Genomic DNA, 22464 nt, shown 5'->3' on the forward strand with positions numbered 1-22464 from the left:
ACCACATCGTATGCTTCATAGCCCCAACAGAAGCAAACCCGAAAACAAAGTCGTCTATCTCGCTCTTCCGACGTCAGGGTTCTGCCTAAAACAAAGGGTCAACAAGCTGAGGCACACCGCCTAGTAGACGTTACGCCCTCCGTCCCCCTCAGGTTCAAGCTGCCTCTGCCAATCTGGACTACTTGCCACCCACCCCTTTACCTATCTTGGCGATTCAACGTAGTAGTTTGGTCAATCTTTCTTGACAAAATTGACTCTTGGGATGCCGTCAATACTGTCTCGGGATCCTTTGCCAGGGATGGAGCATCGCGTCGCCTCATTTCTGCCCGTATTGTGAATGACAGCAGAGCCATGGCATCCCCAGTCTGTGTTTACAGCCCCCAGATTACACCACTGGTAGAGACAATGAGTAGTCTTGCGTCGTGCGACTTGCACAACCGTGTCAGTTCGCGCCTTTCTTTCCGGTGAGCAATGACCATGCGGGCTCGGAAACGGCCGGGAGGAGGGTATTGTATTGTATTTCTATTTTACGTCGTGGCCGGGAGGAGGGTGAGGCGCGGTAGGGGCCAATAAAAGGCAAAAGACGACGTAGAAATGGACATGACAGGCCACGACAGGGCATTTCAAGCTGGTGTGGCTATCGTAACGCGTATTACCAACAAAGAAACCCCCCAATGCCGTGGTACGCTTGTGTAGTTGGCGTGCAGCCGGGCAACACGAGGTGCCAACCGGAAGCAGAGAGAAGCACAAGAGGAGAGAAGAAGGGAGACGCATGTGGCCGGCGAAGAAAAGAAAACAAGGCGAGACGCTGATATTCCGGAGCATCATGTCACAAGTGTACAGTTTCGGCGTGGTTTCCCGCCTCAAGTGAGTTCTCTTGATCAGTGACAAAGTGTAAAGGTCCCCAAGGAGACACCCCATTGTTGGGCTTGTGCAGCCCGGGAAAACTCCCACATGGCAGAGGCTCTGTAACAAATCGTAGGAAGGACGAAGAGAGTACGCGCGTCGCAGAATAGAACCGGTTCGCGGCTCGGACGCCTCATCGATGATCGGTCGTACGGGAGACAAAGCAACAATGGGAGGAACCACATCCCCTGCCGTTGATCTCAAAAAGGGAGCTTCTCCTGCTTTCTGTATTGGTTGCAAGATTGGTCATGCTGGCTGGTCGAAACGTTGCATCCGATCAGTGAATCATCAAGGCGAGGAGGAATGCCTGGAGGGATACGGGCCATCCTTTGCCTTGTTTCCACAAATGAGGCACCCCCCTGCGCAGATCAAAAGGAATAAGGTGGGAAATGCGTGGCTATGGCTATCGATCGGGACGGGGCGAGATTAGATGTGGCTTGAAGCCTTAAAGTCTAGACCTATAAAGAGATTCGCTCTCCCAAGCACCTCCTCCCTTCGTCGTTTGCATCGTTCCTACTACACCTCCGCACCACACCGGCTCCAATATATTTCCTTCCAAAGACGAAGAAGGATTCCTTCAAAACAGTACTCCTTGATCAATCTTATCACTTCCCTTTGCGCCTTGTGCCCTCTTATTCTTCTTTGTATCTACCGTGGCAGAGGCTTCCTCGGTGGCCCACTACACTTTCACCTTCTTTCACCTCGAACCACCGCCAGTCTACAACTCCTAGCATCAAAAGATCCACGACCTATTTGCTTCAATCTATACATCATTTATATCCAACTGTTTGCTGTTGCATATCAGTTCAATCCCAAGCGCTGACCCCCTCTTCCTTCCTTGGGCACAACACCAAGTTTGTTTTGTCCCTTGCGGCCTCCTCAGATCACTCGGCGAGCCGCGCGGTTCCGAACAAAGCACGAACAAAACATCCTCTCTACCTATATCCAGCTACTATTCGATCGAACTATACCCTCTCACCCACAACCATGCCTTGTACTGCACAATACACGCCCAACGAAATCTTCTGGGTTCTTAAGCAGTGGTTCGACTTCGGAATAAGAGACCATGCGGTAATTTGTATGGTTTTCGAAACTACCTTTGGACGAGAGTTGAAGAGAAACCAGTTGAGATATGTCGTGGGCAAGTACGGAAAGGACGCCGACTATGGGTAAGTTTTGCACATGTCCAATCATCCCCCACGACGGCTATGCGCGAATCCGCGGCATTGACGGCTAACATCCCGGGCTTGGATATGCAGCTGCCCTGTTTACACGGGCGAGCCTATCCTAAAGATTAACAGATGCTCCGAAGAGATTGAGCGGCTATCAGAAATACCGGCTACCGCGCGTATACAGCCAAGAACAAACCAGGAGCAAGATGCCAACAACATGTCGAACGAGAGGATGGAAATAACCGACAACGCTGAACAAGAGCCCAACAGCGAAAGCAGTGCAATGGAGGAGACCATGTCATGCATTACAGTCCGGTACGCACTGTTTATGGTTCTATCTTTACTGGCAAATTTGAAGATGATTTTGTCTCTTTAATTCCAGGCTCGAATATATCACTAACAATACCACAGACTTTCGCCAATCACCGACCAGAACAGCAGACAACCCGCAGCAGCACCTGTGCCTGCGGTGCCCACAGCTCCAAGAGCGCGGAGAGGGCACCGCGGAGTGAACAAGTTGCGAACCGCCCTCTCATGGCAGCAGGCCAACGCTGAGGTGCAGGCATACCAACAAGTTGGCGCACAGGTGCAGGCATATCAGTCATTCGAACAGCAGATGCAGCAGATGCAGCAAAGGCAGCAAATGCAGCAAAGGCAGCAAAGGCAGCAAATGCAGCATCTGCATCATCTGCAGCAGAATCAGCTGATGGCTGTGCCGCAGAACCCCACCAACCAAGTAAGTCGACCAAGTTCCTCTGAACCGGACTTCTCAAGTCAGTCTCACCTGCAAATGTTAATCGAAACCAACTGCTGATACTTATACTCCCACAGATTCCCGTATTCTGGCCGCAGGCCAATCACCACGCTTCCACGAACAATGTGCAGTTCAGCCGACAGATGTGCCAGGCTCGGGGGCTCATTCAACCGGAGACCGTTCTGAGAGGGCAGCCAGCACGGATGACCTCAGCCTACTCGGGCCAACATGATCCGTTTGCCGAGTTTCCCCAGCAATTTCCGTACGAAAGCCAGAGCCGGGGTTTGGTTTCCCAGCCATGGCTTCACGGCCACGTACAGCAATTGCCGGGGACGGGTTTCGCGGCGCTTGATGTAGCGCTCGAATCACCCGAGGTCGTCGTCGCTGCCCACCAGCAGAGTCTCTGGGGAGCCACCGAACAGGAAGCACCGGAACTCACAGTAACAGTGGAAGCGGAAGTTACCCAGCAAGAGAGAGAAGCAGAGTCGGAGGAGCCTACGGGAGAGCTACCAGCCTCCTTCCCACCATCGCCGGGAGCGTTGCAGCAGGATCTGCCGCTCTCCAGGGAGGAGGAGCTGGCGATCTTTGGCTACCCGCAGGAACCACTGACCGACGGAGAAGTCGAGCTCCTCGGGGACTATGCCGACCATGGCGTCGCAGACTTAGATGCCGGGGCGAACAACGGCATTGAAGCTGCGGCCGCCGAGCCGGATATGTCCCAGGTGCACGAGGAGCTCGCCTCCACAGCGGCTCCGCTCAGCTTCGAAGAGTATTTTGAATCTCTTGATCAAACATTCCCGGCAGACATTGACTTTGACAACCTGGAGCTCCTGGTAGTTACTCCTAGCTCGAACGTCGACGAATCGGCGTTTCGAGGGACGTGACACCAGAGAACAGGGTCAATGGGTGAATGTCGGGAATCTTGAGAGATAAAAATCACACTCTTCATACGCATCTCGCGCTTCTTTCTGGGGGCTTGCTTCAAAGTGAGATTTCATACGGGAAACCGGTGGGACATCTGTGAGTGTTGCGTCCTTGTCGGGTCGTGCTTGGTCGGTGAGTTCAGCGTTGTCACATTTCCACTCACCTTAGGACCCTTTATGTCTCCTGGGAGCCTTTGTCCTGGGTGGGATGAAGAGAGAGAGAGAAGGTGAGCCTCCTTTCGGGCTCAGAGCATGTTTTTATACTTGCGCGAATGGACCTCGCCCGCCCTCCATTCCGTGCAGGCATTGCGCAGAAAGTTCTTCTTTTTCTTTCTCTGGGGCGGCACCCCCCTTTGAATTACGGGAAGGCGGGATGTAAGCGCTTGGTTGTCATTTCTCTCTCTGATAGATTTGCCAAGATTGGTCGCATGCGCCTCTTGCTGGTTGTTGCATTTTGCACCTATCAATCACGGGCATGAGGCGGATAAGCTGCCTTATTGGTGTTGCACCTAGGTTGGACAAGGTGCTTTTTTTTTTCTTGCTTTCTACATGATGCCACGGCTTGGCGCTTTTTTATTTTGATTACTCTGCTTATTGCTTGGCTCTTTCCTCACTTTGGGTATATATTTTTTTGGGAGGTGCATAACTTGTCTGGGGAGTTTGTTGGTGCGTCATCATTCTGTATTACGAGATACCCATTTCTATTTTTATCGGTTGCTTTGGCTTTTTGCTCCAAAGATTCTAATTACTTTGATTTACTCAGGTGGTTTCAAATTTTTTATATTGATCAAGCGTCTGTGATTGCTATAAATACTATAAAAAAACATCATATTCAAGAAAGAAAAAATAGGTAAAGGAAAGGGTCATGTCTCGTGTGCAATAATGCTTGGGTATCTTTCGCTATGTCTGTGATGTGCGGTGGTGTGATAACTAATGCGGGAGTGATATGTGATGTGTGTGTTTGCGTTTTGTGTATTGGGTGAGCGTCGACAAAACAACGGCTGGATGTGTCGTCGCCCGAGCTGGGCATGCATCCAGCCCAGTGTCGCACCAAGAATACCCAGCCTATCAATACTGGTCTCGTGCTGGAAAATGTTCTTCAATGTCCGAAATTGCCTGCAAAGTCCATGACTTGTCGGCATGTTGCGAAATGAGGCGATGATTGCGCGTGCAGCCAGCCTCCCGTGCAAAAGAAGCAGGCGATGTGGCCGCCGCCGCCGCCCGTTCCGCCTTGTTTAATCAAAATCGCCCTCTGTATTGGCCTACCATGTCAGACTTGTATGATGAGATTCCGCCGGGAATCCGCCTCTTCCAGCGGAAAGCTGCAGACAAATTTAAACAACTCTCTCAGATAGCCAAAGCGGGCTTGGGACGTGCCGATCATGACCTGGACCGACTTGGCCAGGTCTTGTACGGATACCCTCTTCATACGCGAGGAGAGCACAAAGCTGCTGCGCGGAACGAAGCTGTCGGCGAGAATGGACTCCTTGTACTGCTGCAGCAGGGTGGCATGCGTGGCCAGGGAGCCAAACGCACCCGGCTGCAGCTCCGACGCGAATTTTTGTAGCGCCGTCGCGCCCGTCTTCACGTCCACAATCGCCTCCTTGTTGAATCCGAGCTGAACGGCGGCCCGCAAGACGAGAACCTTGGCGCGCGTCACATGGAGGTCCTCGGTGGCCGTAGTCGTGGTGGCAGTGCTCGAGGTTCGGTTGCTGTTGTGCGAATAATTGGACAAATTGGAGGCGCTGCTTGGCCAGCGGCTGCCACGGCCACCATCGCTGGTGGGACCAAGGATCATGATGTTGGGCATCTGGGGGGATCGACTTTCCGGCGAGATGGGCGTGTCTTCGAACTCGGTGACGGGGGTTTCGGGCACATGCGGGGGCTTTCTTGGTCGCTCCTCTTGGAATGACCCTTTACTGCTGCCTTCTCGCTTGGAACGCGATGAATGATTGGAAGAACGACTCTCCCTGCCCGTCTGCTCCGGGGAATGATAGGAAAAGCTTGTCTGGCTGGGCCGAGGTGTGCTTCTTTCCGATCTGGAGGCGCTGAGTCCCTCGCGGAACAAGTCGTTGAGGTTATAAGTAGCTTCGATGGCAGCGACAAAGAGTGTCTCGTCTGGAGGGTTTCCGTCCCGCCGATTTTGACGAATACTGAAGAGAACTTCTGTCAAGGACCAGCACGCTCTCAAAATTCTGTCCGACTCGTCCTGCAAGACACTTCGTTGCTTCATCAGGCGGTGGCAGATAGTTACGTAAAAGTCAAGCGTGCGTTCTCTGAATGCCTCGGGGAGGTTCCGGTTATCCTGGCCACTATAGAGACTGCACAAAGTAAGTACTGTGACCAAGACAACGGCTGAAGACGCAACAAATGCTTACTGGTTGTTCAATTCAAAAGTGACACGCAACATTGAGTCGAATATCTCGTCCTTCCTTGGACGGAGTTCGAATAACGCCTGACAAAATTTTCTGCACAAATTCAAGCCGTCACGAATATTGAGAGAATCCTTGTCGCTGGTTTCATCGCTGTAGAGTCGCTCGCAGAGCTTCCAGCAGGTCTGCCAGGCGTAGACATGGGTGTCGGGGACTGAAGAGCTGCTCAGGTCTCGCTTCCTGCGCCGCGTATTGTAGCTGCCGAATTCGAGACAGCATGTCCATGCTGTGTTGAACAAAAGCTTCAGTCGCTCGATCTCGTTGTGTTGTCCTCGAAGCTGCGCTCTACCGAAGAGTCCCTCGCCGTCGGAATAAAGGTCGTCGTCGTCACCCTCGGCCTCTGTCTGTTCCTCGATTTCTACCCAATGAGCCACTTGATCCGCGAGTGTTGCTTTCCCGGACTTACTTTCGAGGCTGCTTGTACTGCTTGAACGCAAGCGATTGCTTTCAGCCAACATGTCCTGGAGGTCCTGGGCTTGTGGAGTGGAACTGTCCAGGCTGTACCTCACGGGTTTGATGTCTGTCTTTACAGGAGGGAGATTATGGTAGGTCTGGGTCACCAAATCGTCAGCCTCTTGGCATGTCAAGCTCGGTGCATTCTTACGTTGGGTGGACTCGAAGGTAGACTGGCGTCGTCCATTTGTGGTGACGATTTTTCACTGGATTGACTTTGGCGGGTAGTAGACTCGTTGGAGGTCTGCGGTTGCTGTCAGCGATGCTTTCGTAGCCAGGACTAATGATGCTAGCTTACCCAGCTTCGAAAGCTCTCAGGAGCGTGAATGACAGAATTTGACTCTTCCAGGCCCTTTTGACGGATGCTATCTGGGAGGGTCGTAGTAAGCAGTAAAAGCTGCCCAGTATTAGTACCTATATATGTAACTCAGAAAATGGGAAGTAGGGTACCTCAGTGTGCTGTGTGGGGTCCCCATCCTGTGGACTTAATAGATCATCGGCAACATCGTCCTCAATTTCGGTAGTCTCAGTGCCGTTTGAAGTGACGGGAGAAGGCCCAACCAGGTCGCTAGGACTTAGAAGCTGGCTGGGGTTGGAGGATATCCTGTTGGCGGCGTTAGGCTGTAAAGAGCCGGAGCCCGTGGCGGACGGAGGAGATGAGCTGGGCGCGTATTAGCACAAGGTTGGCGGGTGATTTGGACAAGGGGGAAGGATACACACCGAGGTCTAAAAATTAGAGGAGATCGAGGGGAGCTTGTGCTAGCAGAGCGGTCGCCTGGGTGAGCCATGTTGAAGGATGAAGGGCGCCAGAGAGCTTCGAGGGACATGGCGACGCGAAGCAAGGATGACGGGGCTGCTGACGGAAAATGGAGGGCAATTGGCGCAGGATATATACACCAAACGACGGGCGGCGAGTGCGCGCGATGTAGAAAAATACGCCTTGCTCTCGATATAGGCAGGCACGGGCGAATCGGGACGGGAGAGGCGGCGCAGGCGATGTGTTGATTGTGAGCTACCAAGGTATGGCAAAGTGCCAGGCCGTAGAGCGAGGCCAAGGTGGGGGAAGCGCCGAGAGCTACCTGAGGTACCTAGGTAGGCAAGGCACGACACAAGGCGCGGGAGAGAGATGTGCGGCTTGGAGCGACGATGGTCTCGAAAGAGAAGCAGGCTAGGGTCGCGATGAATGGCGGCGAGGTTGAAAGGGTGGGAGGAAAAGAGGTGATGGATGGACAGCGGCGGCTTAAAAGAAAAGAGAAGGGCAAACAGGCGAGGGAGCAGCGCGGGTCGAGAATGGAGTTGTACCAGTGTGCATGGTTTGAAGGTGGGCAGAATGCAGCCTGCAGGTTGCGGCGGCGGCGGCGGCTTGATTGCCCGACTGACTGGTCCAAAGAATGTTGCAGAGAGAATGCTTGAGCCTTGCACGCAGAGAAATGTCCTTCTGAGTAGAGTCACAATGGTGCAGCGGCGGGTTGACAGTGAAAATGGCTTGACAGGGTAGGTCAAGTATCCATAAGGTATTTCTACGGCAGTTCGATGTAGGCGCGTTACATGTCCTGTACTCGCCCGCATGTTGGCCGCTGGGACCCTAGCAAGTGGAGGGATGTAAATCCCTGTCATGTTGTCCGACAGATGCGCCTCTTTCTTCCTTTCCTAATAACTAGAACTAAAGAGTATGTAGTACCTACCTAGGTACTCTCCTAGCTGCCTGTATTTTTTGAATTCTTTTTTTCTGCCAGGCGGGCCGGGGCCATGGGCCATGAAGGCGGATGGATGTGCATGTGGGATTTGGCTGTAGCTCGCAATCGTACGGAGTACACAATTGCGGAACTCAGCTGGCGCACCAGCATGCAGTCAGTTCTTACAGCAGTCAGAGCTGGAGCTGCACTCCCCCTCCATTACCATTACGTCAGCCAATGAAGGATTTATTATTGGCATCCCCAGCATCTACGCGGGCAGCTGCTGCATCGAGACGCGTTGGCAATCTTATTGATAGGCAAAATAGAAGCCTCGAGTTGTAACACCAGTTCGTCTCAGGCGCGCTCAACGGAAGGCATTGAGCTTGGGTGGAGCAGCCGCTACTGAGGTCGCTATAGATAGTCAAAATAGCGTATTTCCTAGCGTCCACCCACAGTTCTGGGTCCGCCGTCCGTCCGTCCGTTACGCTTGTTTTCGATGCCAGTTGCTAGCCAGCCTTCTCTCCTGTCCTACCGTATGGTACTTGCTTGTCAACTCGATGGTGTTGCACAGTGTCATTCGTGTCCTACAAATCGGAAGAAAAAAAAAAACTCCAAACGGGCTGCAATACACTGGACATTTTTTTTTTAACTAGTTATCGACATGTTGATCCCTTGGTGAACGCGAATCCCTGACATGGCCATCTGACTGCCGACTTACAAAGCCATGTCTCGGTCCCCTGCAGGCAGCCACTGGTAACCGCCAGAGGCTTGAGGGCCATGACAGGCATCAGTACTAATTCACCCATCACAACAGGCACACGCGGGGACTGCTCTCCTACAAACACAGTATCCGTACTTCGTACATCAACCACAATCACCCGCAAGCATCACTGTCCCCTTGTCACATCCAACACCGGACTAATCCCGCTCGAAATGGCTGCCCAGCTTCTCCAGCTCCTCCTCTTTCACGCCCAACTCTCGACCACAAGCGCAAACCTCACGCCGAACTACATGTCGACCGACGCTACCTGGGTAGCCACGCCGCGAGGCTGCAACGCCATCCCGACAAAAGGCATAGCTAACTATTGCTAGCATGGCGTCTCCTCTTCTCGAGCGACTCTTGCTCGCCCATCCGCCAGTCAGAGCACACCCGGACCGGGGCCATCTGCAGGCCGTGTCGACCCTGACTGGTCCGCCCCCGTGGGCCCTGCATGCAAGGCAGCAGGCTTCGGCGCTTAAAGTCAAGTCTGTGGCTGTCATTAGCCAACGATTGTTGGCCATTTCTCTGAGATGGTGTGGACAACGTCCGCCAAGCTACTGCCTTTGACACTTGTGATGTTTATTATTCTCGTCTGCTGGCAGTCTTGGTCAACGGCCTGGGCCCGGCTTGCCCACCACCCGGCCAGCGTCTGTGTCGATGCTGCTTGCGCTCCTAACTAGGTAGGCTAACCTCCGGAACGGCTGAGTGCGTGTCCTCCGGCCCGCAACAGCCGCCGTGCTTATTCTATTCAGCTTTCAATATTTCAGCTATCAGTAATTTGTACGGGGTAATTCAGCCTGCTCCGCACGTCACCCAGCCAGGATGCCATGGCTGGGTAGGTATGCAGTTCCAGTTGGTTACCACCACCACTCCCTACCCCCCATGTCGACTTTGGCCTTCTAGCGTCACCAACTTCCAAGTCACCGTTGTGAGACAAGACAGCCTGGCTTGCTCCGCACCCTCCTTGTGACTGGCCATTTGGTCCCGACAATCTGGGCCCGGCGGCTTCCTGTTCATTGTCTCCTCGACAATCATCAATGCCAACACTCAACCTCCACACGGCCTCCACACGCCACTATTTGTACACTGGGCTTACATGGCGATCGTGGCCTGGCTGCACCCCCCCCCCCATGCCGTTGTAGATGCAACTGGAGGGATCAAATAGTATTATTGCCATCTACGGATTGACCACGAAAAGTAATATTCACAAGTCCGTCGCGGGTTGACATGCGCATCACCTACTGCTCTTACCCCGGCTCCTGCGTCGCAACGCTGCTGTAGTTGTTACTTAGCTACATTTGCTCGCAGTCGATACGTAATAATCTTTGACTACTGATCACTGGTGACTTAATATAAACGTTGGATACCCCGATAGTCGGCCCTTGAGTCTTTGGGGATATGGTGCATTAGCACCCAGTAATATCTTCAGGTGTGTAATGTGCTTTTTCCATACCCATTCATCCCAAACGCATGGTAAAGCAGCCACCACGGTTATATTCCTACGCCGCGTCAGCCTCATAATTCCAAAGGGCCCCATCAGAGGCGCCTGGTCGCGCCTCTGGCAGACCGCCCCGACGAACACGACGGCACACGCTTCCGTCGGGCAGACATACCCAGATAGGTCGAGTCCTCTTGGCAATGATTGACCGGTCCATTTCAAGTGTCCCAAAATGTGCCTTTCGGGTTGTCGTATCCGCACTACCACACTTGCCTGCATGCTGGATGAAGTGGCTATGGTGTGTTACACAACTCACCATCGCCGGGCTCGTAGAAGTGTAACTTTCTATACATAGACATGTAATACCGGTGAGGCTGTTCACATGGGCCTCTCTGTAGATGCAATCTATGACACGCGTGGTTAGCCATGGCAGACGCCTTCCTGTTGTGCAGCACGAGGCTACGGCATGAGAAAAGGACTTGCCGCCGACCAGGCTCCGCCACCTACGGCCGTTGCATAACCCTGTTTATAGCAAGCCCAGAACAACCTTTTCCCGACCGACGGAGGTAGGCTTTCTGAGCTAGAAGGAGTGCCGCGGTGCAGGCTTCCACCACCCGCTGACTGCATCGGCATCACGTTCGACCTGTGGTTGAGACATTCTTTCCAAAACATAAAAAATATATGTCATATAACTAGTGCAAAGTTCCCCTATCGTACGCCGTACCACCTAGCGGAGAAAAAACGAAAGCACCGGAGAAACGCCATCCCATGAAGCTTACGCGCGCATTGCGCTGACGCGAGCTTTGTAGTTTATGCCTGTTCGTTGAGTTTCTGTTTGATCTCACTTCGGCCGTCGGGGGTATATCTAAACGAAGCAACAAGTTAGTCATTGTACAGCGTCCAAGTCGGCTAGTTATGCGCCAGTGATCGTACTTGAGGAGCTTCTCGATAAGGTCGACGTGGGTCATGATCATGCGGCGGCAGCAGTAGCGCTTCAGTCCAAGCTCGTCCATCGCATCACTATAGCATTTAGTTAGAAGTGATATTGTGAGTCCAGTCGGGATTTCGCACCCATCAGTCTTCTTTGGGTCGGCAATGAGCTGCAGGTATCGCTCCCAGAGGTCGCCAGTGACCTGCCACCAGTTGGTCAGTCGCGCGCGCATTGCAAGGCTAAGAAGCGAGTCACGTCTTACCTTGCCACAGGAGAAGCAGCGAATAGGGATAATCATTTTGCGATATGAAGCTGCGGCGGCACCCTTTTTTCCTGATTATTTCAAATTGTTTTGGCTGCTGGAAAAAAGTCATAAAGTAGACTTGGGCCAAGCTCGCGCTGTTAGTCAGTGGAACATTTGGATTTTCTCTGTCCGAGGTTTGCCCGGCAGCACCCTAAGAAAAAAATCAGGCAGTATCTCGTGGTTATAGTTTAAAAGGAGTCACTAATAACCTAAAGAGGAGTTAATTACTATAAAAGTAGGTCTAAAAATAATAGAATAATAAAGCTTATTAGTAAATATATTATAAATATAGGATACTAGCTAGCCACACTAAAGTTATATATAAATAAATATTTCTAAGAACTATATTAAAACTAAGGAATAGACTAAGAAGTAAAAATAAACTAAATAAAATTAATTAATTATTTAAAAAATTTCTATTTATATATTATAGCCTATATATAGCTAGGTAATTAAATATATACCTAGCCTAGGCTTTTTCTTTTTCTTTTTTTTTTCTTTATTATCTTTAAATGTTAAGGGCTGGGCTACGGAGCCCGCCCTGGTCCTTCCAGAGTGGCCGGCGCGGAGCCCCCTGAAGGGGGGCCCCTTATAGGTGCAACCAGACAACAACAGGTCAGTATTGTTGTTACGAATCCTTTTGGCCTTGTGGTCAAGAGGGTTGTGGCCGTAAGGCCACTGACGGCTGCGGGGCTGGTTGCCCTCGAAGCCCCTCTGGGGCCAGTCCGTTACAAACAACAATACTACCCAGGGTCATAGGTTCGAACCGTGGCGTGTGCAGTCATGCAAAAGGGGCTGGCGTACACGGTTCGGCCTAGGCTCACAGGCTATGCATTGGAGCCTGGGGGGTTTGTGGCCTATCTGTGGGCGCGCCGGGGAGAGAGAGGGTATGTTAAGGGCTGGGCTACGGAGCCCGCCCTGGTCCTTCCAGAGTGGCCGGCGCGGAGCCCCCTGAAGGGGGGCCCCTTATAGGTGCAACCAGACAACAACAGGTCAGTATTGTTGTTACGAATCCTTTTAGCCTTGTGGTCAAGAGGGTTGTGGCCGTAAGGCCACTAACGGCTACAGGGCTGGTTGCCCCCGAAGCCCCTCTAGGGCCAGTCCGTTACATTAAATATATATATTAACTACTAAATTATTAAGTATTTACTTAGAATATACTAACTATATTAAATATAAAAATAGTAATATAATTAGTATAATAGTTATAAGTATTATAAAGAATAAGAATATATTATATATATATTAATCTTTTATTAAAATATTCTTAATTTCTTTAGTAAGCTTTATAATAAACCTTATATAGGCTATATATATACTAAATATATACTAGTAATATTTAATAATAGTGAATTTAATATTTATATAAGCTAAGAATATATTAATACCCTTAGCTAATACTATAGTAAGTATATTCTTAATATATATTAAATTAACTAACCTAAGGTTAGGCTTTATTAAATAATATAATAAAATAAAAATTAGTAAAAAGAAAAGTAAATATATATATAGTATATACTAGGTTTATTTTAACTAATATATAATTAAATAGAGATAATAGCTTTTTTTAATAATAATACTAGTAAAGGTTATAAGTATATACTTAGTATATATTATATATATATTTATTAACTTATAGAAAAGTAAACTCTACCCTTTTTATTACCTTTACTATTAAAGTATTAGCTACTTATAAGTAAATATATTATAACTATACCTTAAGTATATACTAATAGTAAATAGTATTTAAGGTTATAGGTATAAATATTATAATATAAGTAGTAACCTTAAGTATACCTTATATATACCTAGCTAATTCTAAGAAGATACTATATTAGAATAGTTAATAAGGCTCTTTATAGTCTTATATTTAATTTTAATTAAGGTATTAATTAAATAGGTATATATAAAGAGTATACTAGGTATATATTAAATAAGTCTAAATAAATAAATATTATAAGTAGATATATAATCTTATTAATAAATAACCTACTTTAGTATATACTAGGTATATATTAACTATTAAGATATTCTTATAAGTTATAATAATATTAATAATAATAAAATAATATTAAATATTTAATAAGTATCTAGTCTATATCTACTTAGTATATACTTATATATATAGGTTTATTCTTTAATATTACCTTTTTAATAATTAGAGAAAGGAATAATTTATATTAAAGCCTAGGTAAGTAAATCTAGACTTAATACCTAGTATATACTAATACTAACTATACTAGTACTAAGACTTTTAATAGACTTATTATAAAAACTTATAACTTCTTTACTTATAAAGTATAAGTATTATATTATATAGATATACTTAGTATATATTAACCTAACTTAGGAAAAAAGATCCTATCTTTACTATAAAATAAAAAAACTTTTTTATAAATATAAGATAATAAGTCTATACTTAGTATATACTAGGCTATAAGTACTTATAAGTTTTATAGATAATTTACTATAAATATAGTATAGGTATAAGTTAATATACCTTTAGGATATACTTAGTATATATTAATATTAATAAATTAAGGTTAATATTAATAGTAATAATAAACCCTTAAGTAAGTATACTAAGAATATACTTAGTATATACCTATTAACCCTTTAATAAAGATATTATAAAAGAAGTATAAGACTACTAAAGGTACTACCTCTATTAATAAGTAAACCTAGTATATACCTAGTATATACTTACTAACCCTTTTATAGAAAACCTATATTATAAAAGTAAATAGGTTATTATTTTTTATAAGTAGTTTAAAATATACTAAGTATATATAAAGCTATTAACCTTATATAACTAATAAAGATAATAAGCTTAGTAATATTATTAGTAAATAACCTAGAATATACTTAGTATATTCTTATTAACTTTTAGTAAAAAATCTTTTTAACTATAATCTTAACTATAAAGAGAATAATAAGTAACCTAGAATATACCTAGTATATACCTAGAAACTAACCTTATATAGAGAAGGATAAGAAGAAGAAGGTAGTAGCCTTAACCCCTACTAGTAAGTAATCTAGAATATACCTAGTATATACCTATTAACCTTTAATAGAAAATCTTTCTAGTAATAATAGTAAATAGCCTAAGATATACCTAATATATACCTAAGAACTAACCTTATATAAAGGAGGATAAAGAGGAGGAGGTAGCTACCCTTATAACCCCTACTAGTAAGTAACCTAGAATATACTTAATATATACCTATTAACCTCTAATAGAAAAATTATATAATAAAGTTACTATTAAAAAGAAAAGGGGTAAAAATAAAGGCCTTATTAGTAAGTAGGTTAGAATATACTCTATATATACTTATTAACTTCTAATAGAATCTTATAGTAAAAAACCCTAGTAATTATAGGTAAGTAGTAGTAAGTAGCTTTATATATACCTAGTATATACTTACTAATATAGATATAGGAAATATTTATTAAACTTAATTTTTTACTAGTAAGTTAAAATAATAAATATATTTTTAGTATATATTAACTATTTAGAGAATTAGGGTTTTTTTTATTAGGTAAATTAAAGCTAAATAGGGGTTAAGTATATACTAGGTATATATTAAAAAAGTCTTTTAACTTCTTTTTTTTATAATTAGAAAGTAGACTAAGTAGGTACTTAGTATATACTAAGATATATTAGATTTTATTTATAATTTTACTATATCTATAGTTATATACCTAGTATATATAGATAGAGTTTAGATTTAATAGTAATAAGGGGTAGTTATTAGGTAGATACTTAGTATATATAAAGAAAAATAATATAAATTTACTTTTTTAATTTTACTAAGAATAATAAATATATATCTAGAATATACTAAAATATATTAAGTTACCTTATATATCTTAATTATAAGTTATAAGTATATACTAGGTATATACTAAATATATTTAATATATTAATTCTTACCTATAGATAGCTACTATCTATATATCTATACTAGCTATATAAAATATATACCCTACTCTATTTATAGCTATAGTATATACTTAGTATATATATATACTAAGTTAGGTATATATTTTCTTATTTTATAGAGTATTTAGTATATATCTAGTATATACTTTAGGAAATAGGGATATAAGTATAGATTATTATTAATTTATATATATAATACTAATAAATCTTTACTCTTTCTATATTATTTTTCTCTTTAATATTACTTTAATATATAATTAGTATTTTATTATTACTTATAATAATAGAATATTTACTATATAAATATATAAATATTAATATTTTAAATACTAAAAATCTATCTAGATTTAGATTTTACTATAGTATATATATATACTATATCTTTATAGTATATACTAAATAAAAGTAAGGCTAATTAAGAAAAAGAAATAGCCCCTTCTCTTATAAGTTAATACCTATATTTATAATATTATAATTAATAAAAGTAGTAGAATATATAAGTAAGTATATATAGAGAATATAAATATAGGTTATTAATACTTAGTATATATTATACCTCTATTTACTATTATATTAGTTTTATTAGTATCTTTATATAGTATATTTATACTATCTTAAACTATTAAGTAAGGTAAATACCTTTAATAAAAAGTATCTTACTAGTAAGGAGTATATATCTTCTAGTACTATACCTAGTATATACTAACTAAATATAGTATAATTTAGCTTTAAGTATTAAAAGGTAGCTAGTATACTATATAGTATTAATATAAGCCTAAAAACCTCTTAAAGATATTACTTTTATATAAAGTAGCTATTAAGCTAGAGATCTTAATATAAGTAAAAGTCTAGTTTATATATAATATATACTAACTATCTATATAGTATTAGTAATTTAACCTTTATAGAGTAATATAATAAAAAATTCTATTAATTAAGCTTTTAAGAAATAACTATTAAGAATATATAAAGAAAAGTAATAGAAGGTAATAAATATATATTAAATATAAATATATAATAAACTTAAAAAGCTTTAAAAGGTATTATATATTAAAGCTATAGACTATATATAATATTAAAGATCTTATTAACTTTATAGGTAATATATACTAGTTATATATATAGTATTATTATTTAATATATTAAAAGAATAAAAGTAGAGAATATATTAAGGATAGAAGTATATAGTATAAAGAATATATTAGTTATATATAGAATATATAAATTAATTTTTAAGTTTTTTAATTTCTTCTTTTAATTATTAGTTTTCTTATACTTAAAGGAGATTTTATTTTTCTTTCTAAAGATTTAATACCTTTTAAAAAAGTTATTAGTACTAGGTATCTACCTAGTTATTACCTTATATATACTAGGTATACTTTTAGTATATAATAATTTATAAAAGGGAGGAGAATAAGTCTAAAAAAGAAAAAAAGGTATAATTATATTTTTACTATAATTTTAGTATTTTTAGCTCCTAATAGATATTAGAAATAGGTATTTATTAAGTATATTCTCTATATATACTAGCTTATAATCTATATTTATAAGTAGCTTTAGTATTTAAGGCTATAAGCTAATAAACTAAACCTTAATATTATCTTATAATATACTAAGAAGAGTTTAATTTTAATTTTTAATAATATTTATAAAGTTATAAATTAGAAAATCTTAACTATTTAATATATTTAGTAGTTATTAAGTATTTATTAACTAGTAAATAAAAGGCTAAAGAATAGGTAATATCTAGTATATATTAAGTAGATATAAGGTACTTAGTATAGGAGTAAAGCTAGTAACTTACTAGCTTAGTTCCCTTTAAGCTTACTTTTATACTAAGGCTATAGTAAGAATATACCTCTAAATAGGCTATTAAGGTATAACTAATATTAAAAATAATAATAATATTAGTAGTATTTATAGTATATATAGTATATAAAATATACTAGGTATATATAGTATTAATAGTAACTAGTAGGGGGTTTCTTAGGTAAGGGTAGATAGTAGTATACCTAGTATAGACTAGCTATATACTAATTAACTACTAGAATATATATAGTAAGGATTATAGGGGTTTAAAGTAAGATCTAGCTATTATAATTAATAGTCTTATTATTCTTAATTCTTCTTATCTTTATAGGTAGATATATAGCCTATATAGGCCCTTTTAGACTAGTCTTTATAAGTTAATACTATACTATAATTACTCTATATCTATAATCTTTAGTATTTATTCTTTATATACTAATATAGCTTAAGAATTACTTAAATAAGACTTCTATTCTTACTAGTAGTAATATAATCTTCTTAATAGCTACTTTTAGTAATATTTATATTCTTCTTAGTATATAGCTACTATTTAATAGGTATCTTTAATATATATATTATTATTATTAATATTTACTATAGTATAGACTTACTTTTAAACTATACTACCTAGGCTAGATAGTCTTAGTATATATAGGCTATACCTTTATAATATAGCTTAACTATTAGTAAGTTAAGTAGTAGTATTAGTTTATTCTAGCTTTCTAAGCTTAGGGATACTTTATACTAATTCTACTATATATATACTTAGTAGAAAATTAGAATATATTAAAGATATTCTTACTATATCTACTTTATATTAAGGCTTATAAGGTAATTACTAAGACCTAGATATATTAGTTATATTTTAGTATAAAGTTAAGATATATATACTATATACCTACTTCCTATATATATTAGTTATAACTATATAGAATATAAGAAGATTATTATAAGGCTTTTTTAATATTTAGTAAATATAATACTAGTATATATAAAAGCCTTTAATATTACTAAGCTATTAAAATATTATATAAAATAGCTATAGAATTTAGTAAGTAGGGGTATATATTAGGTATATCTATAGTATACTTATATTTATATATATTTATATATTATCTAATATTATAATAGTATAGATATATATTTTTTATACTATAGTATAGGTTAGGTATATATTAAGGCTATATTATATAGGGTTATATACTATTTAGATTATAGTTCTATCTAGATATACTAAGAATATTTATAGAATCTTAAATAATCTTAAATAAGAGATTAACTTAAAGATATTTAGCTTTTTTAGTTATAATAGCTTATAGCTTTAGGTATAGAATAATCTAATACTTAGTAGATATATAGAATTTTAGTTCTTAAATCTATTATTATTTAGAGGGTAGAAGGGTATTTAATATAACTTTATATTAAACTCTTAAATATAGTTAGTATATATACTAGGTATATAGGCTATATTACTTACTAGTAATATTATAGCCTTAAGGATAATATAATAGGTAAGTATATATAATAAGAGTATATACTAGATCCTTATAATTAAATATAGGGTATACTTTATAAAGTCTATAAGTATAGTATAGTTAGAAGAGCTTTTAAATAACTAGGCTAAGGAGTAGTTTCTTTATATAGTATATAGTTAGTATATATATAAAGTATATATAGTAAAGACTTATAAGTTATAAGGGATAATAGGTTATCTTACTATTTAATAAGATAGTAAAGAAGCTTATAAATATCTTTTAGTATACTTTTTAGAGGGGGGGGTATATAGTTATATATCTTATATATATAGAGTATATACTATAGATAATATTAAGGCTAGTATAGTATATAGATATTAAATTATATTTTATAATTATATCTATATAACTTTAGGTTTAATATATAATTATTCAATATCGCACGCTTGGAATCGGTATATGCTTATAGTAAGCCCACAACGTCGATAAAATCGATAAAAAGTAGGTAAGAAGCAAAATAACATTAGGCCTAGCTTAGAAACAATACTAGATAAGAGCTATACTATAGTTAAGGCAGGTAGTGGTAAAAAGACTACTAGAGACACGTCTAAACATATTAAGACTAATAAGACTTAACTAACTAAACCTAAGGCAGCACCTACCTAGAAGAAACCTAATACCTAGTTAACTATTATAAAAAAGCTCCTCTTCTTAGTAAATAAAGATAATAAGCCCTAGGTAGAAGCCCTCTTAGAATAGTTATAAGTATATACTAGCCTTAAGCTAGGACTACTTATAACTACTAAAGCGATTTAGAATATTATAAAGGAGATAATTATATAGTTAGGCCTTATATTAAAGAGGACCTATATAGATATAGTATAAGGAGGAACCTAAGAAGATACTTAGGTAAAGCTAGTCTTAGCCTAATATAATAGGGAACTAATTATTAGTACTAAAGACTACTAGGCTAAGGTATAGGCTATAAAGCTAATAAAGGTAGTTATAGTAGTAAACTAATCCCTCTAGGAGGATACTATAGTAGCTACCTACTAGCTCCTATCTAGAGATATAGTGCTTTTATTCTACTAGGATATAAAGGTATTTATAAATAATATATACTAGGTTAAAAATATATTTAGGCTAGAAGTATAGCTATCCTACTATATATACTTAATAGTAATAAAAGGTATACCTCTAGCTAAAATACTAAATAATACTATTAACCTTACTACTATACTAGTAGTATTTAATAAGGCTAATATAATTATAACTAAGGTATACTACCCCTAGGTTAAATCTAGTATAAAGGTATTACTAGTTATTAGTATTTATAATATAACTATAGTTAACTAACTATATTAATAAGGTATTTACTTTAATTTATAAGTATTTAAGTATAAACCCTATATAGAATTAGTTTAGGCTACCTAGTACTATAAATACTATAGGTTTAGATATATTATATAGTTTTATATAGTAAAGATAGATAGGTATAGCTAATATATAGGCTAAGCCTATACTAATATAGAGGTATACCTAGCTACTACTAATATATTAAAGGAATTATATACTAACTATAAAGGAAGGTACCTAGTATAGTCTAGAGACTACCCTATATAGTAGGAGTACTAGATCTAGGCTTAGGAAGCTTATTACCTTTAGCCTACCTAGTTTAAAACCTATTAGCTAACTAAGTATAGGCCTTAAAGCCTAAGGGCCTCTTTACTACTTAAGTAAGTTATTAATAGCTTATAGCTATAAGGAAGACCCCCTAAGGCTAAGTAAAGCCTAGTAAAGAGACTAAATATATTATAGTTAAATATAATATAGTTTCCCTTAACTAAGGGTAGTAGTATACTACCCCCCCCCTTACTATTATAAACCCTAACTAGATAACCTATAATAGTAGTAATAATAGTGCTAGTCTTAGTACTAACTACCCCTAAACTAGCCTAGCCTAGATAATAGAATAAAGATCCTTTTATAGAATATTTATAAAAATAATAATAATATCTAGGTAGCCTTATACCTCCCTAATAGTCTAGATATTCTAGCCTTTTAGGAAGTAGTACTAGGCTAGCCCCCCCCTACCCTAGCCCTAGTATTATACTAAAGGCTCTAAGGGGGAGGCTATATTATAACTTATATATATAAAAGATTATTAAAAGATCTTTAGGATACTACTTTATTAAAGGATATTTATTATATTTAATTCCTTTCCTTACTACTAGTTATTATAAATATCTATACTAAACTTAGGTTAAACCTAGTTACTCTCTTACTTAGAGTAAGAGTAAGTAAGCCTATACTAAAAGCTATAGTAAAAGACTTTAATATTTACTATTTAATATAGGATTTTTATAAATAGGAGTCTAATACTACTAAACCTATAATAGAGTATATAGATAGGCTTAGGGCTAGGCTAGTTATACCCTTTAGGATAAGTATATAGTATAAAAAGAATAAGTACTTAAATATAATTAACCTACTCTAGGCTTCTCCCTCCTTAAGAGGGTAATATAGTACTATACTATAAAGCCTAACTAAGTCTAATTATATCCCCTAACTATTAATACTAAATATATATAAGGGAGTAGAACCCCTATAGACTAGAAATTAGAAGAAGATAGATAAAGATATAGCTACTACTAAGGTAGTAGCCTAGCTTTAGCCTTTAAATAGGGTAATACTTTATAACCCCTTTAAGATTAAAGTAGTATATAGATAGTTAGTAATAACTATTTAAAATATAGTCTAACTAGCTATTCTTATTATAACTCTAGCCTAGTTATAGTAACTATTATAATAAAATTAAGAGGTAGTAAATACTATTAATAAAATAAAGAGGGTATAGTAAATAGTATAGTATATAAGAGTACTAGTAGATTAGGGATATATAGTTAAGGTAAAGATAGCCTAGGTAAGGACCTTATATAAGGCTAGGCTATAGAGCTAAAGGGAATACCTAGATTCCCTAGGGGATATATCTAGGCTTTAAAGGCACTTCTACTAGGTAAAAGGATATATAGCTAGATATACCTTTAATATAATACTAGTCTTAACTAGACTAGATAGTAGGATAGCTATTATATAAGAAGAGAAAGCTAATATACTTAGCTAGAAGTTCTTTTTAAATACTATATTACTTAACTAGGAATAGCCTAGGTTTAAGGTAGAGCTATAGGGGGTAAGCTAGGATATAATTAAGATCCTTAAGCTAATTACTAAGGAGGAGGTTATAATAATACTTAGGGGGTATATAACCTAGAATACCTTAAGGCTAGATAGGGTTCCCTATAGGTTCTTATAGGCCTTAAGACTACTATTTTATTAAGTCTTAGCTTTACTTTATAATACCTTATTTAAAGCTAGTTACTTTCTATCTTAATATAAGGCTAGTATTATTATAATCTTATAAAAGCTAGATAAGTAACTAAAGGACCTTTATATAGCTAGGGGATAGTAACCTATTACCTTTCTTAATA

At 39.3% G+C, this 22464-nt stretch overlaps 4 protein-coding genes across 4 annotated transcripts; 2 read left to right on the top strand and 2 right to left on the bottom strand.

The window, feature by feature from the left end:
- Positions 1 to 1893: 1893 nt before the first annotated feature.
- Positions 1894 to 3716, top strand: CCM_05452 (uncharacterized protein; the record flags this gene model as incomplete). The annotated part of the gene is made up of 4 exons (XM_006670596.1): positions 1894 to 2075; positions 2166 to 2393; positions 2490 to 2814; positions 2910 to 3716. 4 exons carry the CDS (start codon positions 1894 to 1896, stop codon positions 3714 to 3716), a joined length of 1542 nt encoding a protein of 513 aa, XP_006670659.1.
- Positions 3717 to 5025: 1309 nt separating this feature from the next.
- CCM_05453 (uncharacterized protein) lies at positions 5026 to 7467 on the bottom strand (the record flags this gene model as incomplete). Its single annotated transcript, XM_006670597.1, has 7 exons — positions 5026 to 6076; positions 6134 to 6545; positions 6594 to 6738; positions 6792 to 6884; positions 6939 to 7037; positions 7091 to 7301; positions 7361 to 7467. 7 exons carry the CDS (start codon positions 7465 to 7467, stop codon positions 5026 to 5028), a joined length of 2118 nt encoding a protein of 705 aa, XP_006670660.1.
- Positions 7468 to 9249: 1782 nt separating this feature from the next.
- Positions 9250 to 10046, top strand: CCM_05454 (uncharacterized protein; the record flags this gene model as incomplete). Its single annotated transcript, XM_006670598.1, has 3 exons — positions 9250 to 9348; positions 9395 to 9609; positions 9980 to 10046. The coding sequence occupies 3 exons, from the start codon at positions 9250 to 9252 to the stop codon at positions 10044 to 10046; spliced, it is 381 nt and encodes a 126-aa protein (XP_006670661.1).
- A 1278-nt stretch (positions 10047 to 11324) lies between these two features.
- Positions 11325 to 11743, bottom strand: CCM_05455 (DNA-directed RNA polymerases I/II/III subunit 10; the record flags this gene model as incomplete). The annotated part of the gene is made up of 4 exons (XM_006670599.1): positions 11325 to 11379; positions 11448 to 11534; positions 11586 to 11647; positions 11708 to 11743. 4 exons carry the CDS (start codon positions 11741 to 11743, stop codon positions 11325 to 11327), a joined length of 240 nt encoding a protein of 79 aa, XP_006670662.1.
- Between the last annotated feature and the right edge of the window lie 10721 nt (positions 11744 to 22464).

This window comes from Cordyceps militaris (genome assembly GCF_000225605.1).
Source record: "Cordyceps militaris CM01 unplaced genomic scaffold CCM_S00004, whole genome shotgun sequence".
Taxonomy (NCBI): domain Eukaryota; kingdom Fungi; phylum Ascomycota; class Sordariomycetes; order Hypocreales; family Cordycipitaceae; genus Cordyceps; species Cordyceps militaris.